This window comes from Phoxinus phoxinus (genome assembly GCF_949152265.1).
Source record: "Phoxinus phoxinus genome assembly, chromosome: 22".
In the NCBI taxonomy this organism is placed as follows: Eukaryota; Metazoa; Chordata; class Actinopteri; order Cypriniformes; family Leuciscidae; genus Phoxinus; species Phoxinus phoxinus.
This window is the reverse complement of record NC_136897.1, coordinates 4,830,709-4,852,157: the sequence shown is the minus strand read 5'-3', so window position 1 is coordinate 4,852,157 and position 21,449 is coordinate 4,830,709. Positions and strand designations below refer to the sequence as shown.

General features: G+C 39.0%; 1 protein-coding gene and 1 long non-coding RNA gene across 3 annotated transcripts in view; one reads left to right on the top strand and one right to left on the bottom strand.

The window, feature by feature from the left end:
• LOC306990728 overlaps nt 1–21,449 on the bottom strand; it is a 140,764-nt gene that overhangs the window by 116,461 nt on the left and 2,854 nt on the right. The window lies entirely within an intron of this gene.
• Nucleotides 297–20,698, top strand: itih3a.1 (inter-alpha-trypsin inhibitor heavy chain 3a, tandem duplicate 1). The gene is made up of 22 exons (XM_079597937.1): nt 297–453; nt 652–684; nt 1,239–1,262; nt 3,563–3,717; nt 3,835–3,939; nt 4,022–4,184; nt 4,731–4,841; nt 4,961–5,089; nt 6,166–6,282; nt 6,388–6,556; nt 10,482–10,607; nt 11,021–11,202; nt 11,427–11,615; nt 12,321–12,460; nt 12,640–12,797; nt 12,938–12,967; nt 13,144–13,200; nt 13,297–13,410; nt 16,668–16,869; nt 18,168–18,340; nt 19,491–19,602; nt 19,689–20,698. The coding sequence occupies exons 1-22, from the start codon at nt 358–360 to the stop codon at nt 19,825–19,827; spliced, it is 2,724 nt and encodes a 907-aa protein (XP_079454063.1). The 5' UTR covers nt 297–357; the 3' UTR covers nt 19,828–20,698.

The following is a 21,449-nucleotide window of genomic DNA, read 5'->3' as shown; positions in this document are numbered from 1 at the left end:
GTCAATGGTATGACCCATTTCAGGGGCTGCCAAAATTACAATTTAAAATCAGAGTCAGAGCTACAGAAATGCTTCTACAAGTAAAGCAGCTCCATATCATATGTAGACCATTTTCTATCCGACTCCCCACATCTAGTTTTGCTGCCATCGGGGAGTCCATCGTAATTCGCACCCTCAAAGTCTAATACAAAAATACCATGAGACAAATGATCAATACTGCACTCAATTCAAGAATTTAGGAACAAAGATCACAAATCCACCAACTCCCACTCAAACAGGTCTTTGCTCTGGTTTAAAGTGTACACAAGGGTTCAGAGTATTCAAAAGTCCTGAATGTGATTGAACAGACAGTGCACCATGTCTGCTGGGTGGATATTTTGTGTGTTTGTGTGCGTATGTTTTACTTTAGAGTCTTTTGAGACCCTGGTCATCACAAAAGGCGATGGACAATTGGTAGGTCTACTTTTGCTATCCTAATTTATGTTTTGCTGCACTAATAGAGTGCCTTATAATCATTAACACATACATTAGCAGTGATCAGTAACATTATGAGCTACAGTATGTCAATACAGTATAAAAAAATGGGAAACCAGTTCAGCAATCATAGTTTATATGTACAGTAATGTCACGTGTCCTCTTATGCCCCTCCAGGACAGTGTAACCAGCTCGGCCAGACTCTTAAAGGTATTGCAACAATGTTGCTAAAAGTCTGCTATGCCAAATATATTACATAAAGCAGTGGTTCTCAATCAGGCGGCTGGGCCTCTGCAAACTTCATTTCAATTAATTTAATTTCAAATATTAAAAAAGCAAATACAGACTTGTGATTGGCAATAGATGCACAGACACGCTGCTGTGTACATACATAAATCCTAGGGATGGGCGATATACCAGTAGACACGATTAACTGGTAGAGATTTTATATAGCGTCTCTACCGCGGTTTTGCTTACGTGACTTTTAATGAATGTAATATATCAACAAATGTCAGTTGTCTGTTCAAAATCAAGCAGCAATGTCATAATCACAGCAGAAATTAGTAAATATCCAAGCCAATAAGGAAAAGCCTTTGAGTCAAAAGGTTGAGAACCACTGATGTACAGAAAGTAGTCAAATAATTCACAATACATGAAGTAGGCTATTTGTTTTGTGTGTGCATGTGTTTAGCTTGACTATATTAACCTTTTACAACCTCAAATAGTTGCCATACAAAATAAATTTTCCAATTGCCTCCTAACAGAAGCGAAGTGTGAGCAGTGCTGAGGTGGGAACTGTTCATTATATCTCACACAATTTTGTCAATCCACTGATTTGAAAGTCCATTTGAAATTAATGTGGGCAGTTAATGAGCTATCTTTAACCGATTTGACTCTTATAAAAATACTTTTGTTGCCTAATGATACAGTTAATTTATATAAAGGTAATGAATTATATTTTATTACATTTTATTCAATTAATTTTGTTCACCCAAAAACACCCTCATGTCGTTCCAAACCCATAAGACTTTCATTCATGTTTGAAACACAAATGAAGATCTTTTTGATGAAATCTGAGATTTCTGTCCCTCCATTGACAGTCTACGCAACTACCACTTTGACACTTCAAAAAGTTCATAAAAAGATCGTAGAACCAATCCATAACCATAAATTCAATCTGTTCATCATATAAAGCAATTGTGTCTCTTCAGAAAAACAAAGTTGCATAGACTCAATGGAGGGACAGAAATCTCTCAGATTTTATTTGTGTTCTGAAGATGATCAAAAGTTGTACGGATTTGGAACAACATGAGGATGAGTAATTAATGACAGAATTCTCATTTTTGGGTAAATTATCCCTTTAATTTTGCTGTGTGTGCATGTTTCTGCATGCCATTTTACTGTGGTTATTCATAACATTCGACTTGAATAAAATTTGTTATTTGACATTTTGTAGTGTAGCTGACACTGACCTCAACAAGCTCAACCTTTATCCTGAAATGACCGCAGTCTAAGTTAATAGACAATAGCGGTTGCAACATATGTTTGTGTCCTATTTTGCCCTTTCACTAAAAGTTCTGTAATTTGTGGAGTTCAGCTAGTTTTAGAAAGGTTATTTGAAAGGGACTGCTTAAACTACTCAGTAATAAAAAATACTTTTGTTGCAACAAGAAGTTTATATATCAGTTACCAAGCAATGTACCATAGGAAAGAATTGTTGTCATTAGCCCTATTCGCACTGGATTAGTATAATCTGGGGACCTCGTGTGATTTAGAAATTACCCACCCACGGACTTTGCTTTTCCATTTGAAATGTGGCTGTCAGTGTGCGTTCGCTTAAACGAAAATGCAAACGTTAATGCGCGATTTGCAATTGCGTTTGGATTATGTCACATTTTATGCGTCCACAGATTGAAAACACAATTGCAAATTGTATTTGCAATTCCTTTTGAATAATGTCCGAAATATAATTCCACCCACATCTGAATTTCGTGTGGCGCATTCGCACGAGATAAATGAAGCCTCGAATTTACGGTCTTATCTCGCGGATATGATGTCAATAGGTTATTGCTTGGAAATGTCTTGTCGTTATAGGTCTGGCTTATGATATAACATAAACAGAAGAATGTTCCTTACCGCATTCTGCTATACATGTCATCCATCTCCATCTAATCATTCTTTTTGTTTTTGCTCTTCTGATGGTTTTCAGCTTTCTCTTTCTGCAAATTGTATAGTTGTATGGTGTATAGCGATATTACCCAGCACCCAAAATACTATCAAAACACTCCAACGCAGCCTCCATTCTTCGCGAAAGATGGATAAAAAAGCGCACAGGAAACAAAAACCTTGAAAAAATTATATACGACCCGCCAAATCATTGCCGATTCGCACGGGAATTAAGCTCTAGCGCTAGTTCTGCCGGGAAGACTCAATTGTTATGTAACTTATTACCTTCTCATCTATCCAATCATATCCTAATACTTTTGGTTTAAAAGGTTGGTACTTACACACGTCTGAGTTCGCAGATGCTGTCGCTCCATTCACCTCCACCCTCCCCAACACCACCAAGACGGGTCCTTCCCTCCATCCTCCACATAGCACCAAGATGTCTTTCTCCTCCATCCACCCCACCACCACCAGATAACCCCTTCCTTTACTTCGCAGGGGGTCGATTGCGCTCCTGCCTTCGTCTTCAGGCAGGATATGCAGAGTAAGAACCCTAGGATTGCAAGCTACGGACTGGGCCTACGCCAAAGAACTTGATTGATTGCTTGCTGAGCTCTTTATAAATGTTAATTGTCGCAGTATTTATTCTCCCGAGTCTTTCTGGTAGAACTAATATTATCACAGGACCTCGGTGTTCGGCGAAATATAGTAGGTCATTTGCGGGGGAATTTTTACTTTACAAATTACAGACATGGCCGATTTACGTGGGATTAAGATCTTAGACAACCTCCGCAATTATTACAAATGACTAGAGGACACCCGGTAATACTATCCCGTGCAAAAAGGGTTTTAGTTGAAATTACAAAGTATATCACCCTTTCGTTGCATGTTTTTTTTTATTTGATTTTTTTTTTTATTTTAGATAGAGGTACAGAGCGTGAAGGTGGACTGTAAAGTCACATCACGTTTCGCCCACACTGTCATGACCACGAAAGCTCTGAATAAGGCCAACGTCTCACATGAAGTGTCCTTTGAGGTGGAGTTACCCAAGAAGTCCTTCATCACCAACTTTAGCATGTCAGTCCTTTCCTATTGGAACTCAGCATGAGCCAAAAGAATCTACTGCATTTCGGTTTTATGTTTGCATTTTTTACAATTATTGCAACTAATGTGGTGACATTTTTGGATTTTCAGGGAGATTGATGGCAAGACATATACAGGTGAGGTGAAGGAAAAGGAGAAGGCCAAGCAGCAGTATCAGAAGGCTGTGTCATCTGGCCAGACTGCTGGTTTAGTCAAGTGAGAAGAAGAAAACAGGAAGTCAACATGAACTTGCTTTTTGCTCAAATCCTACTAACTAACTGGTGTTCTGGTATTCCAGGGCTTCAGGTAGAAAAATGGAGAAGTTTTCTGTTTCTGTGAACGTCGCAGCAGACAGCAGTGTCATATTTATTCTCACCCACGAGGAACTTCTTCAGCGACAGTTTGGCAAATATGAGCTCATGATCAGAGTCAAACCCAAACAGCTGGTCCAGCACTTTGAGGTTCATTGTTAACTGACTTCAGCAGATTTTAATTGAGAAGCCACATGATATATTTTTAATAAGTGAAGTGGTGGAAAACTTAAAAATTTGTAATGGTCATGTTACTTGTCAACTACCTGCCTATATGATTACATAGATCTATTATGCATGCCATTGTTAAAGTGTCTTGCAATTTAAAACTAAAATCTACTCATTTATTAATGCTTTTATTTAATTAAAATGTTCATGTTAGTTCACAGTGCATTAACTAATGTTAACTAATACAACATTTGATCTTAAAACGTATTAGTAAATGCTGAGATTTACATTAAGATTAATAAATGCTGTAGAAGTATAGTTCATTGTTAATTCATGTTAACTAATAACTAATGTTAACAAATGATACCGTATTGTAAAGTTACCACATTTTTTAGTAGTAATAATTCCTCTCTTAATTTGAACACCTCGCATTTAAACAATGAATGACTTTGTTGACTGAATTCATATTATGCAATTATAATTAAAAGCTACAATAAATTAATAATTAGTCCTGTCTCTCATCCTCAGATTGTGGCAGATATCTATGAGCCTCAGGGAATTGCATTTGTGGATGCTTATGGTACATTCATCACCAATGAGCTGCTCCCTCTAGTGGAGAAAACTCTCAGTGATAAGAAGGTGACTATTCAAAAAACTTTGGATGAATGGATGCCACGTAGTGTACAGCATTATTAGTATACTAACTAATAACTAAAGAGAATCAATAATAATGACATAAAATTGTAACCTTTGTTCAGGCCCATGTGTCCTTCTCTCCAACACTGGATCAACAGAGGAAATGCTCTGAGTGTGACGGTACACTCATTGATGGAGATTTCTTCATTAAGTATGATGTCAACCGTGCTCATGACATTGGTGACATTCAGGTCAGATTTCATTATGATTATAAAGACATGCATGAAAAAGAAAGTAAAACAACAACTGAATCGGCAGCATCCTGATGATGAATAATCGAATATAATCGAACCTAAATCTTTGTGGATTCAGTGGCTAACGCAATGTTACCTGCAACCTCTGTCCCACAGGCTTTACAGTGAACGCTGTTCATTCAGCCTTTTTTTATTGAGCCACTCAAAGTCTTTCAGACACTCTTTTCGAAACTGTAAGCCTTCTTTTCACTGGTGGATCCACATTCACCACATGATCAGCATCTCCAACTCTGCGAGTTACATTATTTGTAACTTTACACACCTTACAAAAGAAATCTCTAACTGTTCTTTTCATTTTCTCTCTTCGACTAAAAATTTTGAGGTAATTAGCTCCCAGTCATGTGACGTCAGAGCGCAGCGAAAGGGAGTGATTGACGGCTAATATTAACCAAAATCAGCATTAAAGTTAAGAATAAGTTAACAAATGTAAAGTTGAATAGAACGGTGGACCGGTCACTGTATCAGAAGGCAATAATTAGCGAATGTTTTGTAGAGAAATAAAAACAGGTCGCACCACAACAATCATTGCACCCACACAAATGCTCTCAAATAGCAAAATAATGCTCCACCAGAAAAATAATGCTTCCGAAAAAATAAAGAGAAGATGACGAATGAATGACAAGAAAGACATTTTGAGAGCTACTAAGCGGATTCTCACTACCGGTAATTTAAACACCTCTGATTGGTCATTATTTTCAACAGAAATCCCTGTGATTAGCTACAATACTCAACGCTGCAAAATCATGTTGTGAATAGATACATTGGCAGCGCCGTTGATTTCACATGACATGAATATAACAACCAGATCACTTTAATTTACTTACTTTTCTGTTTTATGTAATAATACAAATTATACGTAACACATACATAGCAATAGTATTTTAATTCTGCATGCAATGAATAAAAATATATTACTTGCATTGACATGACCAGGCAGCCACGGGGGGTGTGTGTGTGTGTGGGTGTGTGTGTGTGTGTGTGTGTGTGTGTACGTGTGTGTGTGTCATCTACAGGTTGTCAATGGTCACTTTGTGCATTTTTTTGCACCAGCCAATCTTCCACGAGTACCAAAGATGGTTGTTTTTGTGATAGACAACAGCTACTCTATGGTGGGGAAAAAAATGAGTCAGGTGAGTTATGATGTCGGAGTTATGAATTACCGGTATGAAAATACTGTTTTCAATAGATTGTCAGTACTTTGGACAGTTAATTTGTCTGTTTGTTTCCGAAATGAGACCAAAGAGGCCCTAGTGACCATCCTGGGTGAACTCCCGGAGGATGACTACTTTGCGATTATCGTCTTTTCAAGCACCTTTGTTGTATGGCGGCCACATTTAAGTAAAGCAACAAAGGAAAATGTGCATGCAGCCCAGGAATATGTCAGAACAATTGAAGTTATTGGTAGTAAGTATGAATATGAAATATATAAAATGAAATTATCACTGAACAAATTATAAACAAGATTAATTTGGTGCAATCAGGGTCCGAAATTAACACCCGCCAAGCGCCAAATGCGGGTAGATTTTCCGTTTGGCGAGTAAATCTCAAAAGGCTATCCGCCACACTGGCGGGTGAATGTTCATACCAAAATAGTAATGTAATAAAATGTTTGTCCCGCCATAGTCTTATCTGATCGGGGAGTAGCCGAATGTAGACGAACTGCTGCGCGTGTGACAGGGCGCATGTTTAACTGAAGAACGAGCAGAGAGAGAGAGAGCGAGCCCCGGTCGCGCGCGCGCGCTCTCTCCCTCCCTCTCCCTCTCTCTCTCTCTCTCTCTCTCAGTGGAGACAGAAGAAAGTATAAAGGCTTCACAGTCTCCTAAGCGCTGTCTTCAGCATCCCGCAATCTTCAGCAAATTAACACCCGCCAAGCGCCAAATGCTGGTAGATTTTCCGTTTAGCGGGTAAATAATAAAATAAAATGTTCGGACACTCGGGAGGTCGTGAGATATTGCACACGTTACGAGTCAGTTAAACTGATAATCGCGTCAAAGCAGCTGGTACACGGCACGACTGTCCGGCGGCAATCACGTGAGCTTTCGCGCTAAACACAAGAGACCGGAGTTTTCAATAGCTTCAGATAGAAAATGATTTCCTTTCCTTTCAACATAAAAACGAGAGAGAGAGAGAGAGAGAGAGAGAGAGAGAGAGAGAGAGAGAGAGAGAGAGAGAGAGAGAGAGAGAGAGAGAGATTGACAGTGTGTGTGTGTGTGTGTGTGTGTGTGTGTGTGTGTGTGTGTGCGTGTGTGTGTGTGTGTGTGTGTGTGTGTGTGTAAAAAAAAAAAAAAGTTTGTTATAGCCAACATTTCAAATTTTGCTCTGGACAATTTTTTATGTTTGTAGGGCTGCACGATATGAGGAAAAGCTGCGATGTGCGATAACATTGTTTAATATTGCGATGACGATATGACTTGCGATAAATGTGATTGTTAATACTGTTCCCATCTTAGTGCTTTAATAGGTTCTTTGCGTGATAGGTCAAACGTTTATTACCTGCCTGGTTCAGAATACACGATTTTAGCGCGATTTTGGCACGATCCGTTTGACATATGGGTGTCATGGAGATTCGTAACAACGACAACGGGCGTCGGGACGCAAGATTCGATCGTTTCATCTTGTATAGTGTGTCATAGTGGGTGACAACCGACGTCGCGTCTGCGATGCTTCACGACAGAAAGACTATAGCATGTTTAATTCTTTAACGGTCCTCCACGACGGGTTGAATATGTGAGCGAGGCGAGACGTGAGTGAGTGCAACACTGGTGTGTGCGCCAGTGAGCGTGTGTGTGTGTGTGCGTGCGTGCGTGAGTGAGTGAGCGAGGGACAGTGAGTGTGTGTGTTTGTGTGTCTGTGCGTGCGAGTGAATGTTTGCGAGTGAATATGTGTGTGACGGCACGCGATGACTGGTCGGAAAGCAACGTGCTGTCTGACATGTTTCTTGTCCACGACAAGATTTTAGGAGTCAAACACGTGTAAGTTAGTGCTAATCTGAACCAGGCATTATTCATCGTGTCAGGCTGTCTGGTGCGATGTGTTCATCGCGGGAGTTCATATCGCGATGACGATGAAAATTCGATGTATCGTTCAGCCCTAGTTTGTATTCAACATAATACCTTATTATCTCAATTAAATGTAAATGTATTAATTGACACAAAAAGGCTTTTTATTATTTTGGTCGGTAAAAAATATGGTTGGCTGGTGGATTTTTTCATCTACCAGTCCCCGTGGCAGGTGACCCAAAAAGTTAATTTCGGACCCTGGGTGCAATCCATACAAGTAAAACATTCAATAAAGCACAACAGTACAATGCACCGTGACTAGGAAAGGAGCCATTTGAGGGTTAAAAGCAAAAATGTAAGCTTGTATTTGTTAAAGAACATTAATTCTTCCTTTACAAATATGCTAAATCAATTGCAAAGGGGTGGAACTACTGTACTAGACAGATTTGTTCTAATATTTCGTCATAATAATACATAGTACCGTACATGTATTCTGTGAATACGTAATTCATGTACATTCTCAACAGAGCTTTACTCATATTAAACCTGGATTGTTGCTTTAATTTTGCTGCTCCATGTTATACTAACTAGGAATGTCAATATATGTAAATGTATAGAATTTCATATTTATTTAAATTGGTGAAAGAATCACTAAAGTTGCCTATGCACCGAGAACAGCAAATCTCACTTAATATAGTTTACCTTACATTAAAGGTGTACTTCACCACCAAATATGTAGGAAAACTTCAACGCCCATAATGCACTGGGCATGTTGCCGTCCAAGGCCACTCCCACCAGTCTGCTATGAATACGTTTACCAGAGTCAAATAACACCCTTGCTTTAGTAAGAAATATTTATTGGCAAACTTTTAGTCATAATGGTGGTGTCAATTGTTCCCGGGCGCAAAAATAGAGTAAACGTTTAACAGAAGTGAGTTACTTTTGGTTTCCGCTTTCCAGTGAAGGATCCAGCATGTTGTAGGCAGCGGCTAAAGGCTGCAGATAAATCTTCGCAAAAGAAAATCTGAAAGCCCTGTATGTTTGTAGTCAATATTTAAAACTGGTCTGGATGACCACGAACACATTGGTGGTCGTGTCTTAAATTGCCCCCTATACCCTTAAATAGAGCACTATTTGAGGGAACCGCCTTGTGTAGTGGTGTCGAAAACCATAGTGGACACTATTTAGTGTACTCATTGAATCCCATAATGCACCATAATAACGAGTGTACAACTGATGTACACTCAACAGCTAGAGAATACCCATGATGAACTGTGAGGGCATGAATTCCCACAGCTAAATCATCCTTCCAATTTTCCAATTTTATTAAGGTATAAATTCCTGTTAATAGGATTTTTAAATTGTTCAATTAAGGTTTATACACTCTAAAAAAATGCTGGGTTGTTTGTTCATTTGAGTAAAATATGGACAAACCCAAATGTTGGGTTAAAAATGTACTTTAAAAATTCAACCCAACGGCTGGGTTTGTCCATATTTTAATAAAAATTGGGTTAAAACAACCCAGCATTTTTTAGAGTGTACATGCTAGTTTCCATGACAGAGTTCAAGATAAATCTTTTCATTTTCATTATTCATTACATAAGCTTCCGGCATTCACTAACTTGATTTCATTCACTCATTCAAGTGAATTATATTAGTGGAGTAATGTAGGGAATAGGGAATGAGGGTATAGGGGGCGATTTCAAACACAGATTTCATTTTAGGCCAAACGGAGGGGAAAAACTGAAAGAAACTCGCAATGCCCCGAAGCAAAACGTCATTGTGTACACGTAAGAAAGCTGTTGCAATAAAGTGCTCCATTTTTATCATACTGCTGTTTAAAGTGTAGACAAATTACAATACAAATTTCAGTGATAAACTACCCTTACAATAACCATCATGGTAATAATCCTCTGTCGATCTGACTGTCCGTGGACAGGGATACAAAATGCGGAAGTATAATCTATAGTTGTCACGAAAGCCCTGGAGCATTTGGCATCATCCAGCAGACTTTTACTGACAAATAAACATGAATGCCTCTGCCCAGGTAATGAGGAGAACAAGTGAACACTGTTCAGTTACTACCGACATTGTAACAAAAAAAAAGCAGATTGAAAATCGGCAAAGATACTCTATAAGCCTAAAAAATGTGTCATTATTTTAGACCTGCAAACGTCTACAATGGAAGTAAAGTTTTTCCTTTTTTTTTTCAGATTAAAGTTATGACAACACAAAAAAATACATCATATTTTAAAGATAAAATATATTCTGCACCCTTTCTACATCACTAATCAAATGTGTGACATGCGCACCTTTTGTTTTTGTCTCAGGTACAGAATTGCATGATGCTGTTATTCATGGTGTGGAGATGCTGTATGAAGAACAGCGTAACGGTACATCCCCAGAGAATATGGTACCGATGATCCTTCTGCTGACTGATGGAGAACCAAACCAATGTATGTATGCACATACCAACAACCCTTTAATGTTTCCAGACTAAAGGTCCTTGCACACTGAGTCCGAAATTTTCGTATGCATTTTTTCGTATTCGCGATTCAGTGGTTCTGAATTGTCAAAACGCCATTCAAACACCATTCAAACTGCTTGCTACAGATGCGAAAAACGCAAAAAATCGATTTCGGAGGCAGTGTGTAAGCATGATTGACATAACGTGAGGTCGTATTTATTTTTTAACGTGCAAAAAATTCAGACACGAATTTCGGAGTGTGCAAGGGCCTTAAGAAAGGTCAAAAAAGCTGGACTCAAGAGAGCAGACTATAGATTAACTAATCAGTTTTTAGCTGTCATTTCTGTCGCCTGTTGTCGTCTGTGATGGTTAATTTTAATCATAACTTTTACTAATTTTTAGGGCAAAGATCGCTTCCTGAGATCCAAGAGAGCATTTGTAATGCAATTAATGGGAATATCACTCTGTTCAGTTTGGCCTTCGGTTACGATGCGAACTATGGATTCTTGGATACATTGAGCAAGCAGAACAATGGCCTTGTTCGCAGGATTTATGAGGACTCTGATGCTCCGCTTCAGCTACAGGTATCAAAACTGGGGTCTTTGCACAATATTGATTCCTTTTAAATAATTAAAGTACTTTTTTTTTTTATTCAGTTAACAGCTATCTTTATACAAACAATCTCATAAATCACTTTAAGAATCATACATTTCTAAAAACGTAAAGATACATTTTTCACATGTTAGCAATACCTTCCGTTATGGAATATTTTAATATATTCCCATTATTATTATTATTTTCTACCAAGGGGTTTTATGAAGAAGTGTCAAGTCCACTACTTTCAGAGGTGAATTTTCACTATCCGGACAACACTGTTAACTCATTGACGAGAAGCCATTTTAAACAGCTATTCAACGGCTCGGAGATCATGGTCGCTGGGCGACTTAATGACTTAAATGACATAAACAACTTTGCAATTGAAGTGTCCGCACAAGGGGTGAGTAAATAATCTATAGTTCCAGACACACATACACATAGTCCATAGTAATTGTAATTTGTATATAAATCTGTTTTAAATGTGGACATTGGTTGTTGGGTGTATGTGAGCCGAAAAGCATCTCCTTGTAAGTGTGGAAAAAAATTAACATGCCTTTCTGATGGAGATCATTTTAAGGGGCCCCTTGTCAGCCATTGGTTGGAGATAGACAGATAGCTCTGCCCCAAACTCACACCATTGGTTGGAGATAGACAGATAGCTCTGCCCCAAACTCACACCATTGGTTGGAGATAGACAGATAGCTCTGCCCCAAACTCACACCATTGGTTGGAGATAGACAGATAGCTCTGCCCCAAACTCACACCATTGGTTGGAGATAGACAGATAGCTCTGCCCCAAACTCACACCATTGGTTGGAGATAGACAGATAGCTCTGCCCCAAACTCACACCATTGGTTGGAGATAGACAGATAGCTCTGCCCCAAACTCACACCATTGGTTGAGCCATTGCTGCTATGTCAGGCTTATTAAAGTTGCTGCTGCATATTAAGTTGGAGAGGAGCAATTATTTTAACAATTGAATTATATTATCATTAATATCTATTATCACATTCTTATCTATTATCACATTCTTAGTGAACTTCCATCATTATCAGTGGTGAGCTTGTTTGGGAGACTAATCCTGCTTTGTTTGTTTTGCAACAGTTTGAAAAGAAATTTGAGTTGAAAGGTCAGACAAATGCTCAGAAGTGGGAAACCATATTTCCTGATGAAGAATATATTTTTGGGGACTTCATTGAGCGTCTCTGGGCGTATCTGACCATCCAGGAGCTCCTGGATAAGAAGTCAGTTCCTAACCTAAAACTCTCAAAGATAAACAAGTCTTCTTACATAGTTAACCTAATGTGAAAATGAGTAATATACATGAAATTTGTCTTTTTACTGAATTTAATTGGATCTGACTTTATTCATAATCTTTTAGCCAGAAGATTTAAATCAATAATACAAAAATATTTTCTGACAGAGACAAAGGTACACCAGAGGAGAAAGCAAATACCACTGCTGATGCTTTAAGCCTTTCATTAAAGTACAACTTTGTTACACCGCTTACCTCCATGGTCGTCACTAAACCTGAAGATGAGACCAAAAACGACATGTTCATTGCCGACAAGCTGACCGAAGGTATGACTAAACTGTCAAATAGCAAACAGAGGTTTTCAAATACTCATGGAAATGGCACATAAATTCCAGTGTTCTCGATGATTTTGTTAATGTTTATTTAGTTGTATGACACGTACTCTTTTCTCAACGCTCATCCACAGAGGAACGAGGAACACGTGACAGATACAGTGGTAAGCCATTACACTAGCACTTATTAATCTGGTTAAGTCTGACACTATCACAGTTTCCGCTCCTTCATAGTCCAAAAGAAAACAACAAATGTTCGAAAAGAGTTTTAAAGCTTTCTTTTATATTTGACATTATTTAAAACCAAGTGAACTATTTTGGTGCATTTATTTTATCTCAGTTGCAGGTTTCATACCGGCCAGCTACTCATATGGTGGGAGCTACGCAACTTCATATGGTAAATGTTAAAACCATGCACTGGCCATTTGAAATGTAGGTAAAGATTCATAGGTCGCATCAGCAGTGTTATTCTCACAATTTGTCAATGTAATAGTTGATGGAGATCCACACTTTATCATTGAGCTGCCAGAAAAGAATGATGCTCTGTGCTTCAACATTGATGACGAACCTGGTACCATCTTCAACTTGGTTAGAGACCCGCTTACAGGTAAAAACAACTTGATATTTTAGCAGACAAGTACATTAACATTCCGCAGGCATAGCTGTATATAACACAGTTCTTCTATCGTAAACGTGGTTCCCCCTCCTGGCATTATTGATGATTCATATTCAATCTAATAGGTTTAAACTATTCAACATTTTTATTTGAATTGTGGCTCTCCCAAGCTGTCAAATGCAGCTTTCCAAGCTCCGTTCTTCAGAAACATAACAGAAATCTCACTAACAAGTATTTCCCTTTACTCAAATCACATAACACTTCATTGCTTTATTTACTGTCCTAATGCAGTCCCATGCAAAGCATACTGGGACTGATTCATGTAATTTTTTTGTTTGTTTGGTTGGTTTTTTGGCATCGACTGGTTTCGCACCGTTGAAGAAACCTAAGAAGTAGCCTTTAATATATCCTGATGTGTGTGTTTATGTTTTTATTTTTATTGTTTGTCTTTTTGGCCTTGTTAAGCACTTTGGTCAACACCAGTTGTTTTTAAATGTGCTGTACAAATGAAATTGTATTGTATTGTATAAGTAGCATAATAAACCTCCCTACTAGATTGAGCTGCGCAGCACGCACTATTTATGAATAGACAGCACAGCAAGTTCAGAGCAGGTTTAGGCCCTGTCCCAAATGGCACACTTTATATGCACTTTCGGTCTTGTGCACACTGCCGCGTGCGCGTGTCCATTAAGTCCATGAGACCGTATGGTGTCCCTTTTGTCATTTTAGGTTTCAGAAGGGTGCTCACGAGCGCCCCCTTTGCGCCCCTTTTACTGAGCCCGCACTGGTGCGTGTTTCGCAGCAGATTTTTTTCCCCGACAGTCAAAGCAGCGTAACGTCACAAAAGTCCGGACTCGTAGGAAGACTGCAAGTGTTTAGGCTGACATTTGGTGCCATTCACCGCAGGCCGATCTCAATCACGCGACAACATTACAACACAGAGCTATGAGATCAAGTGAGAAAAAGTTGGCATTCGCCAAAGTATTAATAACACTGCTGCGAGATCAAGCGAGATAGATATCTAATGTCTATATTTAAAGGGATACTTCACCGATTAGCATTAAGCTTTGTATCAGTAGAAAACCTGTAGTATTTTCGAATTACCATGCTTCCCCCCCCATCATGTCCCCCTGAGACGAGAGATTTATGTATTTTTAGTCTAGAAAAAAATCTTTATTTCAGTATTTTCGCGAATCCGACGCTCGTGGCCAACCGCACGAGCCGCAACACAGCGAGGAACAGCCGTGGACGATGGAGGAACCAGAGGCGGCCGGAGCAGCAGAGGAGCGAGACCCGCCCGACGGTCAGGAGGAAGAGCCCTGGCAGACTCGTCACGGAAATTTACGATACAACGGCGTCTTATCAGTTTCGAGTCAACTAGTAGCCTATTTGTATCAATTCTTTCGATACTGGCCTCTGTAACCGGTAGGCGTGGCCTCGTTGGGTCCACAGCGAAGCAAGTGCATTGTCTTTCATCCACATGAGCCAAAAATAAATTTTCTGTCTTTTCTCAGGCTAGAAGGCACCAACTTCTAAAATAATTTCACATTTCTACTACATACATGACCCAATTTAAATACACATTCATCTTTCCAGCGGTGAAGTATCCCTTTAATGTGATGACAAAAAATATTCTTTGTTCATCCTTCAAAGATTGTCCCCATTTGTAAAACTACAAGTTGTTGGCAAACACTTGGTGGCAAACAAACACTTTTATTTAAAAATAAAAAAGACATGAAATTACCACTATAGCCAGTAGATGGCGGCAAAGGAGCACTTATTGGCTTATAAGCCATTTCAAGAAAAGCTGAAAAAGCAGACGACAGTCAACAGTGTTTAACATGTTTAAATGAAAAACAACCTTTTCTATTTTTCCATCACCACTAGGCTAGGGCGAACAAAGTGCACAAATTTTATATTAAAATCTGTATTATCTGACGTTATACAATAATCAGGGGCTTAAGATCCGCAAAGTAGCTACTACCAATGACAGAATACAAGAGGATAGTGTTGTCAAAAATATCGATATTTCGATAAATATCGATACTGAAATATCTGAACGGTACCAATACTAATTTCCCGAAGTATCGATACTAGCCGAGCGGTCACTTTCACTTCTCTCCAAAGGCGCGTTGACAAACACCACACGTGACGCACTCGTCTCATTCGCTCTGGTTAAATAGCAAGTGAAGTGAATGGAAAGATGGCGAGGGCGGCGCCCCCGCGACCGGCTTTGGTTGATTGATAAAGAACACCGTGAGCGGGCATGTCGGAGTCGGAGAATAGCGTGTACACGCGCTACACACCGCGAGCGGGCATGTCAGAGAATAGCGCAGACACGCGCTTCACACTGCGAGCGGGTATGTCAGAGAATAGCGCAGACACGCGCTTCACACTGCGCTCAGCATCAGGGGTGTTTGTTGTTTGGACAGACCTTTCCCCACTGCTAAAAAAAATCCTAAAGGAAACACTGTAACTCTTCTCATTTTAACTTTTCTGGAACATTAACCAAGATGGCCTAGTATTGTTGTTGATATGAGTCTGTATTGTCTCGTTTTTTTCACCGTAATTCTTAAAGTTAACATAATCTGACTGAGGAATCAGTAAATATTTTAACTGTGGTCAAATGTAAATTAACTTGTGCCTATTTAACTTTATTCAGAAAATTATTATTTAATTCTGCAATTTGCCTTCATTAGCGATTATCATCAATTTGATTACACAGCTATTAATTAAACTAAACAGCTAGACAATGGCATCTCTGAATTCAATAATGAAATACCTTTAACTGAAAATTTTATGTTTAATCTTATTATTATACATTACTGACACTCTATCCTCCAATTTGATACTGTTAAGTGCTTTTTTGTTACAGTGGGCTATATTTTAATCTTTGATAACAGTAGGTTATACAAATACAACGGGTAATGTTACCCCTGGTCCAATTAAAACATATTAACAAGAACTCAGGACATTTTTGTTAATGTAAAATATACCTCATTGTCATGTTCTAGACTTGTTATATTTAGCTTTAAATAAAAAAAAATATCCCCTTAATATAGTGGCAGTTTTTCTCTCTGTGGTATCGAAAATGGTATCGAATATCGATATTTTTCAAGGTATCGTATCGAAGTTAGAAATTCTAGTATCGTGACAACACTACAAGAGGACAATATCTGTTGTTATCTTCTGAGCTATTCTGAAGTACAATGTTTGTTTTGTTTATTTGTTTCTTTGGTGCTCCACAGGTATTTTGGTAAATGGCCAAACCATTGGCGATAAGAAGGTCATCCCTGGGGAAAAAGTAAACACCTATTTTGGGCGCTTTGGAATCGTTCATGAGAAGTTTGGTATCAGATTGACAGTGAGCACAAAAGAGATCTCAGTGTCTGATGAGGGAAAACAAGCAAAGTTCTTCTGGACTGATACTGCCACGGTTAAAGGACCCAAGTAAGATGCAGGAACTCGGATGCTTCTCAATCGGAAAGCTGCATCCTAGTAATGCGGCATATCTCGGCTGCCATGTCATCAAGCTCCGTCAAAGTTGACAAAGTCGGTCTCCAATACAAATGTTCTTAGAAGGCAGCCTTCGTTTCGCGTCCTTCATTCAGCTCATTTCCACATCCTTAAATCCCCCACAATCATTTGCAGAAATTCCAACTCACGGAAAACGATTCGGCACTTCATGTATACATTACACTGTATTTGTCTTACATTTCATAATGAACTTAGACAAGGTTCATTATGAAATGTAAGACAAATACAGTAATGTTTTTGGAGATGAAGGCATACATGTTACCGTATTTTCCGGACTATAAGTCGCATCAGTCAAAAAATGCGTCATGAAGAGGAAAAAAACATATATAAGTCGCACTGGACTATAAGTCGCATTTATTTAGAAATTTATTTCACAAAATCCAAGACCAAGAAAATACATATAATCTGGAAAGGCAAGTTATCAACTACACAATAGCACACAAAACAACAGGCTGAATAGGTGTCCGGTAAGTTAACGTAACACATTAACAGTTATTCAGCTACACAATACAATAGCATAAAGAAGATATACCTGGGAGGCTGAATAGGCAAAATTAACATTAGCCAGCGAGTCTAACAAGCAAGTTACCGGTAAGCAAGTTCACCAAGCTCCCGCGATCTCATTCCACAACACTGAATCCATTGAACTCTTCCTCAGTGTCGCTTCTGAACAACTCCGCCAACTAGAGCGTCCTCTCGCGGCTGTAGACGGTCATGTTTTCTCTTGGTTCATCTCAGTCAGTATGAATTCATTTTGATAAGTCGCACCTGACTACAAGTCGCAGGACCAGTCAAACAATGAAAAAAAAATGGAACAATGGAAAATACGGTATCTTTTGTTTTGGTTTAAATTAATCAAAATCACAGACGGCTGTCATTCACTGTATTGCATTAATATAAAGATCTTTAAATGAAAGTATTTTTCCAAAATTAAGTTTTAATAGTATTTTGTGCCATGACAGTTTGGGCAGGAACATGTGTGACGTAGCCCTGCGCACTTAATAGGCCAACTTATTCCGGCGTTTAATGCTGAGCCTACAAGCCTCACTTTTACAAGCCTGGACTAGGAAGGACACAGCCTTCTGTTTGAGAAGCACACATCATCTTTTCACTTCATTCATGTCATTGTGAGCTAACTAAAATGTGTACTCTTCAAAAGGAGTTGGAAAAAGACTAAACCTCCTCACAGAACTTTGTCCTTCTTTCTCCAGCATGGATCTGCAGGTGATCAAGGATCGTAGTTTAACAGTGACCCTGAGGAACTCAGTCAAGTTTCTTATTATCCTGCACAAAGTCTGGCAGAATCACCCGTATCATCAAGACTACCTCGGGTTCTACACTCTGGACAGTCACCTCTTTTCGAGCAATGTCCATGGCCTGCTTGGTAAACAACTTAAATAACTTACTACAATATACAGTATATGTCATTTTAAAATAATTTTCCAGGTACTGTACAAGTAAAGCTCAATCGACAGCATTTGTGGAGTAATGTTGATAGAAAGGAAAGAAAGAAAGAAAGAAAGAAAGAAAGAAAGAAAGAAAGGGAGGGAGGGAGGAAGGAAGGAAGGAAGGAAGGAAGGAAGGAAAGAAAGGAAGGAAGGAAGGAAGGAAGGAAGGAAGGGAGGGAGAGAGGGAGGGAGGAAGGAAGGAAGGAAGGAAGGAAGGAAGGAAGGAAGGAAGGAAGGAAGGAAGGAAGGAAGGAAGGAAGGGAGGAAGGAAGGAAGGAAGGAAGGAAGGGAGGGAGGGAGGGAGGGGGGGGAGGAAGGGAGGGAGGGAGGGAGGGAGGGAGGGAGGGAGGGAGGGAGGGAGGGAGGGAGGAAAGAAAGAAAGGGAGGGAGGGAGGAAGGAAGGAAGGAAGGAAGGAAGGAAGGAAGGAAGGAAGGAAGGAAGGAAGGAAGGAAGGAAGAAAGGAAGGAAGGAAGGAAGGAAGGAAAGGAAGGAAGGAAGGAAGGAAGGAAGGAAGGAAGGAAGGAAGGAAGGAAGGAAGGAAGGAAGGAAGGAAGGAAGGAAGGAAGGAAGGAAGGAAGGAAGATGGCGAGGCACTAACAATGGAAGTGAAAGGGGCCATTTTGTTTTTTAAATCAGAAAAGTAGGCTTATAAAATCTCTTATTGTTTCTTCTGTTAAAACATGTTTCTGTATTTGATATGTAAAGTTGTTTAAATCAGAATTTTTACAGTCGTTTTAGGGATTATGGTGTTTCATTGTCATGGCAACAAAGCTGTAAAATTAGATATGACTTTGCACAAAAAAGATTAATAATAATAAAAATTCACACCAAAATCATGATAACGTAGGCCTACATATTTCTACATTATGCGGCTATGCTGTTGAAACAGTGAATATTTTTTAACATTAATAAATTGAGCCAAAAAAAGGATGGACAAGAGGAAAGGCAATTTCTGTGGTAATCAACATTATTCCACAAATGCTGTCAGTGTCCGCTTAGCTTAACTTCTACTAAATGTGCGAAACATTCCTCAAGCAACACAGCCTGTGACGGTTTCACTCTGAACGGTGTTCACGGCTCTCTAGGTCAGTTCTACCATGGACTGGAGTTTGGAGTGAGTGAACCGTTTCCAGGAAAGGATCCAAAGAAACCAGATGCCATCATGTTTGTTAAGGGACAAGAGCTTGTAGTTACCAGGTGAATTTAAGACACTGTGCAGTTTACCCTTTCATTGAACATGGAGGGGTCGATTAACATTACACTGCATTATTCTGTGTCAACAGGGGTTGGCAGAGAGATTTCAGACAAGATGTGAAGAACGGAGAGCAAGTGCCTTGTTGGTTCGTTCACAATAACGGCACCGGACTGCTTGATGGAGATCACACAGACTATATCGTCTCTGGCCTCTTCAAGACAATCTAACAATGAGCCTCTAAAGCCAGAAATGATCAGGCCATCAGCCTTTAAATGTAATTTGACCAGATCATTTGTACTTGGAAATATATTGTTGTCAAAATATAGGCTTTGATTTTACAATGTCAATAATGAAATATTTGGAATACTAGCTAGCTAATTTTCTATACACTAATAATTCTCGCTCTCTCTTCTATCCGTCAGCAAGTTAACAAACACCACAGTGTGTGTATTTTAAAGAACAGGTTTGCCGACTTTCAGATCTTTACTGTTTCGATGTCAGTACTAAATTAACAAGTTCTCTTTCTTCGTGTTACCTGCACCTAGATCTCCCCATTTATTTGTCAGCAAAAAGTCCCCCAGATGAAGCGAAACTTATCGTTTAAATAATTATACAGCATGTTTCAGTGTGAAGCATGGCACTGTGTTCAGTGCACACGTAGCTCGTGATCCAGTGTTTTCAGCTTTAAATGCAACAAAATCAGTCTCTGCGTGTGCTGGGAGTTTAACAAGAATTCGGGAAACACTTTATTTTTACTTTCGCATTATTTACAATATTTTGCATTAATTTGTATTGTATCGAAGTTAGAAATTCCAGCATCATGACAACACTAGTTGGAACTTATAAGCATGAGATCACGGATACATTTAAATATATATATATATATATAATATATATATATATAAATTAAGATTGAAATGTAAACACGTGACATTTGACATTTAAAAAGTGTCCTATTATGCTTTTTTGAATATGACCTTTAATGAAGTGTAATACAGCCGTTTGTGAATGTAAAAGGTCTGCAAAGTTTCAAATAACAAAGTGCACGAGAAATAAAGTTATTGTCTCCTTAACAAAACAATAAATTTTTAACTGCTGAAACGAGTCGTCATCAATTACAGTCTCACTTCCTGTTATATCTATGTAGGTTTATAACAAATTTGCAAAATGCCAGCCTGTAGTCTTCATTGGCTGCCCGTGAACAACGTCTACGTGACCCTATGTAGAAACTATGTAGTTGCAGCTGAGACTGGAAAAGGTTTGGTTCGTGTTGCCGACATGTCGAGATGACGCGGTTTTCTGTGCTGCGAATCCATTTTTAGGCGCTTCAAAAGGATGAGGACTAAGCCTCGAATTAACAGTAAAACCGACACCATTAATACTGTTCATATCACTGTGTAACAAGTGCTGAGGAAGCTGAATTTCAGATATGTAATAGGCGCTTTGTTTCCGACACAAACCGTCGACCAATCACAACAGACTGGGCCATCTGACCAATCAGAGCAGAGGAAGCTCTCAGATAGGAGGGGTTTAAAGAGACTGAATCTTCCTACAAACAATTTTCTGAAATGATGTGCTATGAAAATATTAAAGTGTTTATTGACCTTGGCTTGGATGCATGTAAACCTATTGTAGGAGAGTCCAAAAACAAAATTAAGAACCTTTAAAATAGCACGATAGCAGTTCTTTAAAATCACACTCTACTCTGGATACTTTTGTAATTTCATTAAAGGAACACTCCGACTTTTTGGGACTTTAGCCTATTCACCTTATCCCCCAGAGTTAGATAAGTCCACACATACCTTTTTCATCTCCGTGCGTGCTATAAGTCTGTTTGACGCACCCACCG